Source organism: Terrapene carolina, unplaced genomic scaffold (assembly GCF_002925995.2).
Source record: "Terrapene carolina triunguis isolate 2854851 unplaced genomic scaffold, T_m_triunguis-2.0 Scaffold194, whole genome shotgun sequence".
In the NCBI taxonomy this organism is placed as follows: Eukaryota; Metazoa; Chordata; order Testudines; family Emydidae; genus Terrapene; species Terrapene triunguis.
The window spans coordinates 1,651,265-1,667,728 of record NW_020664545.1 but is presented as its reverse complement, the minus strand read 5'-3'; the positions used below and the strand labels follow the sequence as shown (position 1 = coordinate 1,667,728).

The 16,464-nt window shown below is 44.0% G+C and overlaps 1 protein-coding gene across 1 annotated transcript in view; it reads left to right on the top strand.

The window, feature by feature from the left end:
• The first annotated feature begins 452 nt into the window (after nucleotides 1-452).
• ELL (elongation factor for RNA polymerase II) overlaps nucleotides 453-16,464 on the top strand; it is an 80,178-nt gene continuing 64,166 nt past the window's right edge. The window contains exon 1 of the mRNA XM_024209815.3: nucleotides 453-587. Coding sequence (XP_024065583.1) covers nucleotides 453-587 — 135 coding nt within the window. The remainder of the gene's footprint in view (nucleotides 588-16,464) is intronic.

Genomic DNA, 16,464 nt, shown 5'->3' with positions numbered 1-16,464 from the left:
CCAACTCTGCCACCCTCCCCCTCACAGGCTGCACCCCCACTCCCCCAGTGTATAACGTGCCCCACCGCGCAGGGAGAAGGTTTCCTTACAGCGCATACTCTGCCCCAGAAAACCCCTATTGCTCGCCTTGCTCCAGTCCCCGGTGCCCCTGGGGCCTCTCCTCCACTGCTCTATGGCTCAGGGTGGCTTCAGGACCACAATACCCACAATGTACAGCGGCCTTTATTTGACTACCCCCCGCCTCTCCCTTCCTTCCACCAATCGGAAGCCAGCCTTCACCGGCCTGGCCAATCAGAGCGCGCTTGCCCGCCCACTCGCCCCCTCTTAGCCCAGCAACAGGCTGGCCGGCGGGGCGGGGCTCAGCGAATCGCCTGGTGAATAATCCAGGAGGGGGCGTGTCACAGGGCGGGTGGCCCGGACCGCCCCAGCGCCGAGGGGGAGACGGTCCCAAGATGGCGGCGCTGCAGGCGGAGCGCGGGTACGGGTTGTCCTGCGGGCGGCTCGGCCGGGGCACCCGCGTCTCCGTCTTCCACGTCAAGCTGACGGACAGCGCGGTGCGGGCCTTCGAGGGCTACCAGGGCAGCAAGGTACCGCGGGGCCGGCCGGGGGCTCTGGATATATGGGGGGGTGTCTGGGGGGCACAGCCTGGTATGGGGGGCCGGCCGGGGGGGACTCTGGATGTGGGGGGGCCGGTCGGGGGGGCGCAGCTGGATATGGGGGGGCCGCCCCGGGGGGCTCCTGGATATAAGGGGGCGGCCGGGGGGCGCAGCTGGGTGTGTGGGGGCCGGCCGGGGGGGTGCAGCTGGGGATTGGGGGGGTCGGCTGGGGGGGCTCCTGGATATGGGGAGGCGGCTGGGGGGGCGCAGCTGGGGGTTGGGGGGCCGGCCGGGGGGGCGCAGCTGGGTATGGGGGGGCCGGCCGGGGGGACTCCTGGGTATGGGGAGGCGGCCGGGGGGGTGCAGCTGGGGATTGGGTGGGCCGGCCGTGGGGGGCAGGCTCCTGGGCATGGGGGGCAGTGGAGTGATGTAGAGCCCCCCCCCCCGGGGTCTCAGGGATCTGACCCCGTTCTCCCCACAGGCAGGGAAGGCAGTGGGGGGACAGGTGAGGGCCCTTCCAACGTGAGGGTAGAGTGTGCCCCCCCCCCCCAGTCCCAGGGATTGGGGGGCTGCTTCCCTGGTCCTGCGCTGGTGTTGATGAGGTTCCTGCTCTAAGGGGAGCGGGATGGGGGGATCCAGGAGGTACCCATTCCTGCCAGGGTACGTATTCTGTGGGGCTGTGCCCCCCAGCCCAGCCCATGGGGCATCTGCCCCAGCTTCCCTGGCCAGGGGCCTGGATCCCCCTTGTATGCTGTAAGGAGCGGCAGGGGGCACTGGGCTTGGTGTCAGGCCTGGCATAGGGCTTAGCTAGGGTCAAGTAGAAAGAGAATGTTATTGAGGCATCTTGCACACCCCTTTGGTGGTGGTTTTGGGGGGAGGGGGGCTGCTGGGACAGGTTCTCCCCCATGTAGTAGAAATCCAGGGTGGTGGGGCTTGGGTCACCTCCATGCAGAAAGGGTTCAAATCCTCGGCTCCCTGCCAAGAGCCAATGATGGGTTTTATATTGTGAACTTTCAGACCCCGTCCTCCCTCGTTTGGGCTGGGGGCTGTACCCATCAGTTTGAAACTTCACCCGTGTAATCTGAAAATACCCAGAATTTTTACACACACACACACACACACACACCCACCCACCAGTGAGGCAGAGATCTATGTTGTAATGAGGGGTTCAGCACCACAACAACTCAGGGGGAGTTAATCCTTACATATCATGGGGTGATAAGGAAGGGGTGAATCAGATTGTCCTCAATTGGAAAGAGCCCAGCTTCCACCCTGTAGGAGCATTCAAGAGAAACACTTCCCAGGAAGGAAGAGGCGACAGCTTTCACTCACTGGTGAATATTTAACACGGTTGGGTAAAATGGGGAATTTCCTTCTCCTGTCCCCATCATTGCTACTGCTGTTCTCGCTAAAAGCTCTGATTTATCAGCATCTCCTTCCAGGCAGGCAGATGCCTTGCGCTGACCATAGACAAGGGTTCCCCATGCTCTAGAGCAGACTGTTGATTGCTATAGGTGAGAAGGAAGCTGGCTTTTCTCTTTCTCTTTGTCGTCGTTGAGGCTGTATTTTGATATCTTCAAAATTTCCAGGAAGGCTGTTGAGATGTTTCCTCAAATTGCATCCCGCTAGCTACTGCGTAAATAAATAAAAATGGAAACACTGGACATCTTTTACTAGGATGTCTCTAGAATTAATTAAAAAGATACCTTTTTTCTTTGCTCTTGTACAGTGCACATTTTTCTGTCTTCACCTTGCAGGTAGGTGGTAAAAGCTGGGACTCTAACCTGTTTGTTAGAAACATCCTGCTTGCCAGCGTCTGTAGAATAAACCATATGTTGTCACAACACTATTTTTAATTTAGGGTGTTGGTTACATCACATAAGCGAGTTGGGCAATCTCTGCATGAGGGTTAAAGGTAATTACAGTCCCAGGGTTTATCAACTTAACATTGGTAACAGCAATTTATATTTTAATGAGTGTTTATCAGCTTTGTGAAAAGTCAGCAGCAGCGAGTGAAGGAAACATTAGGCCTCTAATAGTGCAGTAGCTTTTCTCCCAAATTAGTCTGTCAAGGAAAGTTGTTGTTTTTTGGGGTGTGGGGAGGAGTAAGGATTTTTAGGCAGCTGTGTTAAATATTTTGGGAAACTAGTTTGAGTGCTTGTCACACGTGAATAGGGTTGCTTATTATCTAAATGAAGTGTGGTTTCTATCTTTGTTTGGTAGCCAAGGGCTACTAATGGACTTTGCTTTCTGCTCCCCATCTGACAGCGACAGACAGTTGGGCTTGTCTGCTACTAATGGTTAAATGGGTAGGAAAGGATAAGAGTTCACTAGTTTGTGTAATGAATAACGTGACAATTCGTGGGCTATTAAACACATACGCTGTTTCTGCGTTTGTTCTATAAACAGTTTCTCTAGCTTGTTGAACTTGTCTTCTTCCTCTGAAATGTGCTGTGCCAAGAAGCCGTCTTACTGCTCTTTCAGTATATGTGAAGGCTAGTCTTTAATTTCATTTGGGCTTGTAGAAGGTAAATGGAAGGATCTTGCAAAGGGTTTGTCCTGGTCTTTTTGAGTTTAAATTTGGTGTAACTGACTGCAATATTGGTCTAGCCCTTATCCAAGAAAATGTAAAAATCCAATACTGTTTGTTACCTGAAGTCAAATCTGTTTGGAGTCTGACCTGTCCATATCCCTGTATAGTATGTTAGTGTGATTCCTGTGGCCAGTCTCTGAAATTCTGCCAAAACAACTTTTTTACCTTGACTATCTCCAGTTACTTGCTGAGTTTGCTCTTTGACTTTGTAATGCAGGTGTTGAGTGTATAGTCCATAAGTGAACACCCAAAAGGAGTATTTGCCATCAGCTTTTGATTTTTCCCTTCCCCTCCATGTTCTTGCATGCTTGATAATAGCTTACACCACTGGCGGGTAACATAGACAAAGCTAACTTCTGTTCCATGACTTGGCTTCTAGTTAGAAGCCTCTGAACAGCTTATTGGACTTCTCCCCCCTAGCTGGGTCTTTGCTGATATATGGTAAGTCATTTTTGTCCCAAGTCACTTTGATGTATCATTCTCGTTGACTTGGGAATACTTGAAATATTATTTATAGATAGAGGGCATAAAACTCCTTTTGGAGAAGGCCAAATTACATTTTTAATTGTCCATGACCCAAGTGTGTAAAGTTAGGGTCATATATTCCCCTTGATCCACAATGGATCTCCCAATGAGGTGGGCATAAAGATCAAGTATATGCTATGACCCTTGTGTAGTAACAAAACTTGTAGCAATGCTATGTTCAGCATCACTGGGGGGGAGAGGAGAATGCACTTCTAGGACCACTATTATTTCTGCCCTTTGGCTGACCCTTTGCCCATGTAATTACCCTCATGATTGTGGACTTTTGAAAACTAGATGCACAGTTGCACAGCTTACGTTTGAATATCTGATTCTGTGTCATCATTCTGTTTAAGAACTAATAGCCACAGAGATAAAATGGGGCAATATTTCACATCTTAGCCTGAAACAGCTCTGTCTGCAATCCAAGGAAGATGGCTGTGCATCAGCTTTGCTTTACTCCATCTCCGCTATTGGCATATGCATATGTTCTGCTTGGCAGTCACCTTGTGCGTCAGGCAGGACACAACTGCCAGCTTTCTCCTGCCTCCTGTTCCTTCTGGCCAGTCAACAATTCCCAGGACTCTCCTGAGAGGGTCAGTTCAAGACACTGTTGGTGCACTTCTGTTTTTCTGTTTGTTTAGCCTGGGTCCTGAACATTGTACACTATTAGTGTTGGCCCATTTCCTAATTCAGGACCAAAGATATGATCTTAATCCACTCACCACCCTTTCCCCTTGTACACGACATAAGTTGTAACCATCCTTTCAGCCTGTTGTACAACTGAAAACCATAGTACAGGATACTCCCAATTAGCTGAGTAGCATGGGGGACTGGGATTTTATTCAGATAAATGGAGAGGACAGGAGCCATTCAGCCGTGGAGTGGCCTGGAACGATGACTGACTCCTCTGAACCCTAGCCCAGGGTCTCTGCTGTGCCCCACTCACTCACTTCCGTCACAGCAGGACTGCAGAGGGTTCCCTGTGTTGCCACAGGACTGGTAACACCCCATCCCTGCAGGCGCAAGGTGTGGGACTGAGCAAAGACCTCCAGCCAGGACTCTGCTCTTCCCCACCAGGACTACAGCCTTCCCTGCACCTTGTGCTTACAGGGATCAGGTGTCACTGGCCCTGCTGCAGTGCAGGGAGATCTCTGCAACTCGGCTGTCACAGCCCCATGTCAGTGGGGCCACAGAGGGCTCCCTGCACTGCTGCAGGAGCCCGCCCGGCAGGGGGCTTGGTCATCCTCCTCGCACTTCTAACTGGGGATCTCTGCTCTATTATCTGAACCTCCGCATTATCCAGTCCCTTCATTTTCCCGCAGTGTGAGATACTTGGGAGACAAGGAAGAGATTCAGATAATAGGTTTCAGAGTGGTAGCCGTGCAATTAAATTAAAATGCAGAGCCCCCCGGAGCGGTGGCCAGGACCCGGGCAGTGTGAGTGCCACTGAAAATCAGCTCGCGTGCCGTGAGTATGGCAGGTGGAGACGATGCAAGCTTCTGTCCCTGCTCCTCAGTCCTAGCCTGCAGGCACTCCTCCACCCCTACTTTTCCATAGCGCCTCTCTTGAGCTGAGGCCACCGGTTGAGCCAGACTAGTGAATTTTGGGATGTGGACTACCGAAGGGTATTGCCCCTCCGCAGCATGCTCTAGTCTTTGGCTTCAATCCTGGAACCTTGGTCTGTTGACAAATCTGAATCTTCCGGATTTTGGAGTGAGGTACTGCTCCTGCGCCAGTCGTACTCTTGGCTTTATTTTCAGTCAAATGCCCATGAATTTCTCAGTGGTAAAGTGAAGGCTACCGAAGCAGCTGCTGAGTGTAAGAGATCTGGTTCATTTGCATATCAAGTTATTTTACAACATGTATGGCCACACAGAGTTTTCTTTTTGTTGTCTTGTGGGAAATCAAAAATGAGGCCTTTAATTTTCAGCACGGACTGTTCACATGGATGCACATGTCTCAGTGCTTGTTGAGAGCATGTAGCTTTTTAATCAAAACCCATTAAATTATCTTAAAGCTTTTTGAATAATTATTCCTTCTCTGTAACCTGTCTCTTCTCCTGCCTCATTAGTTCATTGACGCCTTCAGTCCATCAAAATTGAAGCATTTATGACATCATTAACATGGGATTGTGACGTTGCTAAGTGACTCAGTCAGGCAGAGGTTGGTTAGAAAGGAAACTCGTCTGTTTGCACATACACCCCTTGATGATCAGCAGTGATGGGGCAGGATATATCAAACATTACTGGTCTGTTAAAACTTCCATTAAAGATTTTTTAATCTTGTGAATTAAAATGTGCTTTCTTCCATTTCAAGACAGGGTACAGACAGAGGTTTAATCTTGTGTTTGAGGTCTGTTTTGGCTGTTTCCTTTCAGTTATTTAGGGTAGCTTTTTTCCCAACCATATATCATTTAGATCTGCTCAAATTATAGATTTATCTCTCTACTCTTCAAATTGCATGGGAAGGAATTGTCTATAATTTACATATAAAGTGACGTACAGTTGCTATGGGATTCAGTGACAGATTATAAACCTATTATGTGCTTTTTTGTACTGCTGGTAGCTGACTAAAAACTAGGACTACTTGGTGATATGCCAGTGAAAAGTAGAGAGAACAGTATTTTGTCAGGCTGTCACCAAAAATGGTAGCAAGAATTTGAAAAGTGCTGCAGCAAGTTTGTGCCTTAAAGAAGGTACACCATTAACTTGAAACTCACAATTCTGCCTTGAAATATTTTATCCATATATTGTAACAAGTAACTCCTAGAGCAAGGAACACTGAAAGATTAGTGCCCAGTTCTTCATCTGCAGATAGGTCTTAAATCCTGGAAGGTGCTGAGCATTGTAGCACAAATCCAGCAGCTGGATTAAGGCCACCGTGTTCAGCATCTTGCAAGAAGAAACTCCTGCTTCTTTCCACTGTTTCCATTGAACGATCAACTAGCCTCTGTCTTGAAAATCTTATAAACATCAGCAGGGGAACAGAAAAAACATTTAAAATTCCTTACAAAATACTTTTTAAACTTCATGCTCTTATTTGAAGTATATCTTATCAAACTCTGGTCTTCCAAAATTAGACTTAAGAAAACCCTCTTTGATAACATCCTTTTAAGATGAGCCCTGTGCTCTATTACAAAGTATATATCTCTAAGTGGCTTGTATGCTTACATTATAAACTAACGGCTGACCTTAGAGCACTGCCTATTAATAGGTGACCCTCAAACACATGTGTCTTCATCACTTGGAAATGTTTTCTTATTTTTTTTATTTTGTTTTTTTAGTTTATTGTAATGTTCCCTGGCAGAGAGACTACACCTATGTCGCAGTCACTCACTTACATAGTACAGGCTTTTGTCCTGCTAGCAGAGCAATTCTTTGTTACCAACTGGGGGAGGAGAGAGTCTTTTAAAAAAAACAAACAACAAAAAAGCCCCCCAAAAATAAAACCTAAAATTTGAGAACTCAGTGTAGAAAAATGAAGGCTGATCAGTTATGTGTGTGTTTCCTGGATAATTTGCAGAGACCCCACTGTGTGATGCGGGCAGGGCGAGTTTGCAAAGTATCTCTAAATCTCTGTGCATGTTATAAAGTGAGAAGGGAGAGACAGTACATGCATCACTTTAATACCGATTTATGCCAAATAATCCCTGAAAGAGGAATGCATTTTGGCTGACTTAGCGGTTTGCTAATAATGCATAAGAGGAGACAGTGAGATGCATGGAGTTGCTTTGCAAGAGTAGGTAAAGTTTGGAGCCACACCAGCTACTTTAAGGCGCTCTCTCTAGAGTAGTCAAACTGGTATGTGCAGTTGTAAGGATGCCAGGGAATGGTTTTTTTTGGTGTGAGGGAAGAGGGGTTCTTAGTGTAGCATCAGCGGTAATTTCAAGAGCATTAACAACTTTCTGCTTACCCCTGAAATGTTAAGGATAATGACACTTTTATGAACCTTATCATCCTAACAAAAGGAACCAGATCGACAGCCCCCAGACTAGCATCCTCGTCTTACCCACAGAGCAGGCACAGAATAGACAGCAGTAAAGCCAGCTTTCTCCCCGGCCAGCATGCCTAAACCCTTACCTGGAGGCATCATCCAGAGAAGGGAGCTTAGATTTTGTAGGAGAAATAACTTTGTGGTAGCATTAATGTTGCTTAGAGTATCCCAGGCATTAAGGCAGCCTTTGCACATTGTAGTAACTTAGTGTTGTGTGTTGACTGATCTTTAAGAATTTTGGTATAATAAACAGGATGGCACCATTTTTTGCAGCTGTTGTCCTAACCGGATAGTTTGTTTTGAGTTCCAGTACTGCAGTGAAAAGGGAAACGTTAAAAATCCAATGCATTTTGCATTGCTCTAATGAATAGACAGGGTTTAGGAAAAAACACTGCTGTGTACACTTAGTCTCTCCTTTCTTTGTTTTGGACGGATGCCTTTTTAATTTAAAGAAACCAGATTTGTTTAACTTTGAAAAGTGGTCACTGCATATGAATATGACTTTATTTGGCAGCCCACCTCCACCCATTTTGAGGCTTCTCTGATCTAGCTACAGTCTGGTGGCCTCTGTTAACCTCGCTCCTCCCCCCTCCCCCCACAATCTATGCAGCAAAACCACTTTCTTGGCCTTTGTTATCTAGGAGAGAATTTCATGCAGTTTGGACTGTAGCAGCAGAGATCAAGTACTTGATGCGAAGGTTTTATTAGAAGGCCGGCCAGTTTTGTTCTGCTCCTGAGGGCTGCTCCTTGTCCGACAGGTGATGTTCCAGCCCATCAGCAGCCATGTGTGGCCTCTTTTCACGTGCCCAGCCTGCAACCATTCCTGGGCCCTTTGATACGGAGAAAAGATAAACCCTTTCTGATGCATTCGCCTCTTGGACCAACTGGAGTAGAGAAAAGGAGTGGACCGTGAGACTTGAGAGATGTGGTCTGAGCATAGGACTGTGAACCAAGGATTCCGGAGTTCTGCTTCTACTTGAACCTTTAGTCCAGATTATGCTATTTATTTAAAGGTAGAGACTGATTTCCCCTTTTTAGATCTATGCAGCTCCATGTGACAGAGATTAGCGGGTACTACAGAACACTCTAAAACATTTGTCATTTCCTATATGTGTTTACTGGTGAAGTCTGATTATTACCACATCCCTTTTACAAGTTATTCTTTGGAGAGCTGGTTAAGAACTTTCAAGCCCCAAATTCTAGTCCAGTAATTTGTGTGTCACTTGGATGACGTGCCCCTCCTTTGATTAGAGAGAAAAGTCATTTCCTGATACTTACAGCACTTCTGCTCATATTAATAAGGTCTTGATAGTAAGAAGAGTTAAGTATGGACTAATTAATAGTGTGTAGAGAGAATAAGAATGTTGCACACAGTCCTAGCAAAGGATACTAGTAGGGATGGAAGAAATACTGGCTTAATCCACATTGTGTTATACCCAAAGGAGCTACATCTCCCAATACCCTAAGTGGAAGAAGCTTTAATCTTGATTTTTATATTCCTGCTAGCTGAGGGCCTGCATTATATGATGGGCTGCAATCAGAAGCTTATGTGCCAGTTGTGGTTATTAGAATCATATTCCACATTTCAGTGTCTAGACTCTGTTTGTATGATTTTTGTTGTTGTACCTTTCCAGCTCCTCGGCACAGATTTAAATTGTTGTTGGCTCATAGTCATTGTGAAAAAATCAAATAGTCTCTCTTGTTGATTTTTTTTCAATCCCTCCCCCCCTCGCATCCCCCTCCCCCCCAAAAAAGCAGTGGAACAAGGGAATTGACCAAACTTCACTTGTATAACCTGTTAGCCACTGAATTTGGCTTTGCTGAGGAAACTCTCACTTGGGCAAGTTGTGTCAAGTAAACCTACTCTGAAAGCACTTTGAAATCTGCAGTGGCCTGGAAGTCATATCACTTGGTCATGAGATGACAGGTGTGAGGAAAGATCACAAATTCTTGATTGGTTCAGTGGGACAAATATCTTTCAGTGAATGAGATGGATATGAATTTTATTGTGTTTAAAAAAAAAATACCCAAGGGAAATTAGAGACTCAAATTTAATCTTTCTAAAACTAAAAATAACAGAGTCTGACTTAAACCCACAAAAGCAAGAAAATTCCTAGTTGAGACTGGAGTAAAGCAGCTTTTTAATTTGTCAGAACTGCTCTAATCCATTTTCAACCAGGAACTTTCTTATATTTGTAGGTTTGTAAGGTCTTTATATTATTCCAGCAAACAAATTCTCAGTGGACTTGGTCTTCTTTCCATTGCCTTCAATGGGGGCAAAATTTGGCGCCATCCCTTGAATCTGTGAATTCGTCTTTTAAAAGAGATGGACTGCTGTTATAAGTTGAGTGATTTGTACCTAAATCATACTTGCCTTACTACTGTGAATAGACCTACTGAATATAAAGGAAAGAAGTAAGATCTTTTTTATCATTAACTCTGACTGGCAAATGGAGCACTGTCTTGATCTGGATTGGAAAAAAATTAGTCCCATGTGTGAAGCTGTGGTTACCTTGCTTGATGAAAGCTGCATCCATTGAAGAACCCATCTACAGGGAAAGAATGAACCTGGAAAAATATCAATAAATATGGTCAAAGTTCAGAAACATCCTCCGTCTGATGAAATAACTATACTAAGTCTTCTTGTATAGAATGTAAATTAGATCTTGCTACTGGAACTAATACAGACTAGTTGGACTCGATTTTGAAAACAAAATAACCCATGATACCCACAGGAAGAAATTAAAAGTTGCAAGTTTAAACCAGTAAAAGGAAATGGTATTGTTCGTAACGCATTTTATGGCAGTGAGTTTCACAATTATATCGGGATTCACAAAGGGTTATGCATATGTCTGGGTAATAAGAAAGTTCAATTACATGAGATAGGATAAGAATATAAGGATATAAACTTGTGATTCAAGACATAAGATAGACCAGGGGTCGGCAACCTTTCAGAAGTGGTGTGCCGAGTCTTCATTTATTCACTCTAATTTAAGGTTTTGCGTGCCAGAAATACATTTTAATGTTTTTAGAAGGTCTCTTTCTATAAGTCTATAATATATAACTAAACTATTGTTGTATGTAAAGTAAACAAGGTTTTTAAAATGTTTAAGAAGCTTAATTTAAAATTAAATTAAAATGCAGAGCCATCCGGACTGGTGGCCAGGACCCGGGCAGTATGAGTGCCACTGAAAATCAGCTCGTGTGCCGCCTTTGGCACATGTGCCATACGTTGCCTACCCCTGAGATAGACATAAGTTGACAGGAATTAGAAAGAAACTTTCTCCAGCACACCTGTCCAATTTTTTTGATTAAAATTTGGTAGACCTAACTGGTTTAAATGTGTAATCAAAGAATTCACTCAATTTAATAAAATCATTAGAAATGACATATCATAAGCAGTGTAAAGATGCTTACTCTGTAAGATGGTAACATCCTTTTAAATGGAGAACTCCAATAATTTTATTACTGTATAATGTTTATCTAAACAAAAGCTCACTGCTGTAATGATTATTGTATTGTCTCTGATACTTACATGGCTAGGATTCATAAAGCTGTTAAAACTTCCCAAATAAAGACATAAGTGAAGGTGGGGAGGGGAAGAAAGAAAGAAGCTTCTTCTTTAGTCAGGTTATTCCATAATCTTTTTAATGATGGGGTTTCTTGAACCTTCCTTATAAGCATCTGGTACTGGCCAGTGTTAACCAGGGATGCTGGACCAAATGGACCATTCATTTGGTCTCATATCACTGTTCCCATATTCCTAATATGTTTTAAGAAGAGATCCGAAGAACAAATCAGTTGAACTTTCAGGGGGGTTTAATGGGGTACTTATCAATCTTGGTAAATTCCAAATCTTGATTTACACTTTTTTATCCTTTAAAACAGAAATCTTATTAATCTAGTCGCCCACCTCCTCCATACCGAAAAGCCCCTGAGAAGTGCTTCAGTATTTTATTTGAAAGGGACGTTATGCTCAATCTCATCTTGACTTTCGTGAGCTAGTCCTTGCCCTCTGCCTTCCCCACTCTACTCCTGCCTTGGGAGTTACATTATGTGGGGATGGACGGTTAGCATCCTGTCCCCATCCCATGGGCAGCCGTTCAGTAAGAAGGGGAATCCTTGCCTGTCTGTGGGAATGCGAGCTTTCTCCATTAGATCTCCAGTATATGGTATCAGTGGGGTCTGTTCTGCTTTCTGTCACTCATTCAGGATTTGGGAGTGGGGGGTGCTTCCTGTATTGCCACAGCAGTTGCCTGCAGCTGCAGTAATGGAGCCCTGTGGGCTGCCTTTTGTGACGCCATAGCAGAAGTTGGGGCTTGTTTCTAGTTTGAGGTTAAAAGTTTCTGGGTGGTCCTTGTTGTCTCAGAAAACAACAAAACCCTTAAATTTTAGTTTGACTCCATAAGAAGCAGTTACTAATCCTGACTTTCACTTTATTGCAAAGTGAGAATGAGAGCAACATCCTAAGTGGGAGTGGGTGGGAAATCAGTGCAGGCAAGTGACCCTACAATAACAAACCAGTATGTGCAGCTCAGAATTAAGAAGCAGGTCTGCAATAACAAACCTGGTGTGCTGGAACAAAAATAAGTTTACCAAGGAAGTTGGCTTTGGTTTTCAAGTTTCCAAAGGATTATTGTCAACAGTGGGGTATGAGGATAGTTATATAACATTGATGAAAATAAATGGGATATCCTTTTAAATCTGCTTGAAATCTGAATTTCAATTTGTGTAACAGTGGTGATTAGGAACTTGGTGCAACTATTTTACTAGGGGCATGATTTAGAAGTCCTAGAAGAATAAAACAAGAACTTTGTTGTAGCTGCGCACACACCACTGATGCCATTTTTAAATAGTGCAGGACTGATTTCTATATCAAGATCAACAAAAATGTTTATTTTGTAATTCCTAAAGCCAAAAAGTCTTACTCCCACTTACCAGGAAGAAGTGGTGTTTTACCCACGAAAGCTTATGCCCAAATAAATCTGTTAGTCTTTAAGGTGCCACCAGACTCCTCGTTGTTTTTACCAGGAAGAGTTACCGCTGATATTTTGCGGTGTATAGACTGGCTATTAAGGTTTATTTGTACGACTTCTAATTGATACTCTGCAACCCTTTGCAATGTAGAGAAACCCACAGTGGTAGTACCTACCTGTCTAAAGATTAAACTGCATCTTTCACATATGCATCTAGCCCAGTATTGAGAAGATTTTTTTAAAATTGGATCATAAAATAAAGCTTGGATGAACTGACAGCAAAGAAACATACTGTGTCTGAGTTCAGATAGCCCAGCCATTTGCTTTCTTAAAACAATCCACTAGCATTCCAATTACCATTCTTTTAAGGCTAAAAATTCTGATCACGTAACTGGGTGAAGATTCAATAGCCATACTATCTTTTTCGCATGTGTGTTACTAGACTAACTCTGCTCCGTGAAAGAGAATCTCTGTCTGCTAGGCTGTAAAAGTCTCTCGAGGACATTGAAGCTTGTACCACTGTGAGGTTTGATGCAGGGATGTGGTTTTTCTCTGTTTAGTCAGCAGAGGTAGTATATTTTTACTGTTCTTATCTTAAGACTTTTGATATTCACTTTTGGAATCCCTTGTAACCATTAACTTTCACAGACTGCCTGGCGGGGAGCAGAGAAACATCTGATTTTAAGGGCAGATTTCTTCAATTTAGAAGTGTTTCTTCTATTGTTTGTCAGTTTATTTTTGGAATGGATTTTGTTACCAATCAACCTGGCAGTGCAAATAAAAATGTAGTTAGAACAGTGCTAGTTTTGTGTGTTCTCATCCAGAAGGTCTATTGAGGGGAAGGGAGAGCCTCATTTTACTCAATGGAGGCCTCTCCAGCCAATTAAGTGTTAGTAGAGAGGAAGGAGTCCGGCAGCACAGAGGGATGGTGGTTGCATCTTGTCAGCAGCACACAGTAATTGGAATGGGGAGGGAAAGATAGTTAGGCAGATGAATGAATTGTGAAGTTAACTTGTCTGCTGCATAACGCCGTCAGCTTCGTTGGAAACAAACTCAGTATCATTCCAGTGGAAGTGTTGAGTGTTTGCAATGACTCCATTTCTCATTCATCTGCAAGGAAGAACTAGTGGTTTCCCTGAATTTCTGTGACTCAGAGGAGCCCTGATTGAGTGTAACGGTGCTCTTCAGTTCATGTTGTGTTTGACGTTTACTAAGGGCTTGTCTACGCTTACATTTTCTAGCGCTCTAACTTGCTGGCTTAGGGGGGTGAAAAATCACTCCCCTGAGCGCAGCAAGTCTGAGCGCTTTAAAGCGCTAGTGTAGACAGGCTCCGAGCACTGGGAGCTAATCCCCTCGTGGAGGTGGATTAACCCGTGACCACACTCGCACTTCAAAGCGCTGCCGCGGGAGCACTTTGAAGTTTCCAGTGTAGACTGAAAGCGCCTTGGCCTAGCTGGCGATGCTGCGTGAAAGCATGGTGGAGGCTAAATTTGGACTCTTGGTTTCCTTTTTTATGGTTGGGATGGATTTGGGGGGAGGGGGGATTTCTTCAGGATTCCCTTGATTCTTGTTTCCCCCTCCGAAGGTCGTGTACCTTGCATTGCAGCAGCCTACTTTCATCTCCATGTTGCTCCAACTGTACAGCCTAATTATTTAAAAAAGATACATGTAGCAAGATCTAGATGCCCACAGCAGTAAAACCAAGAAAACCAGTTCTGGCTGTTTGTCCCAGGTTCAGCAATGCATGTGGTGAAGTATGTGCCATGGTTGGGACAGTGGGCATGTTAAGTCAATCTGAACGCTCAATTCCATTGCTGTAGTCTCTCCTGCAACAAAAGTAGCGTAAGGATCACAGTGACATTTCTGCCAACTAGCAAAGATCCTTCTGTGGGCAAGTAGTCCTATGAAAGAGCCTTGTATTTTGTTTAGCATAGTCTAAAACAAATGAGATGTTTCCTTTACTGAACTTGGAGGCTTGGAATTACCATATTTTCATTAAAAATACAGAGAAAAAACCCTCTTTAAAATTCAGCCTTGATGTGGTTTCATACGATCCATTAACTGACTGTTAACAGAATTACAATCGCTAATGTTTACGTTGTGTAATGAGAATGGGGTACAGAACTGGTGTCGTCATTGCTACCCTTCATAGAGCCATAGAATATCTGGGTTGGAAGGGACCTCAGGAGGGATCTAGTCCAACCCCCTGCTCAAAGCAGGGCCAATCCCCAGATAGATTTTTACCCCAGTTCCCTAAATGGCCCCCTCAAGGATTCAAACCACTGAGCTATTCCCCCCCCCACCCGTTAGATTATCACTTGGTCTACTGGCTAAACTTCCTTTTTCAGAAACTAACTTCCAGAACTTAAATGTTGTAGTTTCTAGAGCCTGGAAGAGAAGTTTCGGTTGCTAGTAGTTTGGTAACTTTGTTTTTAGTACAAAGGTCATTTTAAAGCCAGACAAATTTCAGGTCGGTGACCTACAACTTCATGGGGGTTACAAATGGCCACTAACTGCCTGTAGTTGGAGGGACCTTAATAGATTGCATTTCTGAGTGAGAGTGCAAGGGGTCCTCGGACTTGCAACGCTCGACTTATGTCAGATGCCACTTATGACATTTTTCAATTGACTGCCCATTTCGCCCCTACGATGCTTGTTTTGCCCTTACGACGCTCGATTTGCATAAAGTTTGCTTGAAATCACTTCATGGGTTATACTGGTATGGAGCTGGAAGGGGTTGCTTCTGATTGGTTTTGAGGCAGCAGGGTAGCTTGTTGCCAGGTGGGGTTGCTGCATGTTTTTGATTGGCTGAGCCCGGGAGCCAATCAGAAAGCTTGAACAGTGATTGGCTGAGGCTCAGCATGTGTGCCATTCTCCCTGGCTTTCTGAGCTTGTGTTGCCAGCATTCTGAGCAGCATATGTGAGTTTATATGTTCATTTGAATGCTGATTACAAAATACAGTGTACAGTAAATACACTGATGTTGCAACATTCGTCATCTATAATTCACTTTAGTACAAAAATCTGGGTTATTGTGGTGAAAATAGTGTATCAAGCCTTGGTTCAGGAACCAATCCCCCCTTCATACCATTGATTCCTATGGGAAAAGCAGTTTCGACTTAGAATGTTTCGACTTAGAATGCAATTGTGTTGTAAGTCCCCGAGGACTCCCTTACAGGAGTTGCAAGTCAACAGCGTGCATGTGACCAACCCTATCAATCTGTTTGTGGGGAAAAATACTTAAAATTCACTTGTATAAAAGGCTTTGTTAATACTTTTCTGTTTTCTAGTGACTGTGTGGAAATGAAGCACTGGCATTTCAATCCAAACAATAAATGCGTGGGGTTTTTTTTTGTTTTTGTTTTTTAAGTTTTAAAACAATATAAACCAACTCCCCAAAAACATAAGATCATCTCTAGGATATTTTTGATTTTTTTTTATAAAACTGCTTTTCTGCTAACTTAAATTTGATACCTTAACTGCCTGACAGTGTCCCTTTAGCAAGATTAAAAAACCATGGATGTCCTAACGTATGAGTGTGTACTTATTTCAACCAATTCTGCATGTTTTTAAAAGCAACCCCTCAAATGAATGATTTGACATTAGGTTAACAATAACCCAGTTGGTACATGTATGCTGCGATAGGGAGTGACAGTGTTAATTCAGTAGTGACTACTATTTTACACTCTTTCAGTTTATAGACTCTGTTTACAATTTGCTTCTCATTTTTCAAATGTTTAGGATTATGCTGTTTTCTTCAAGTTCTATAAAAAAGACACAC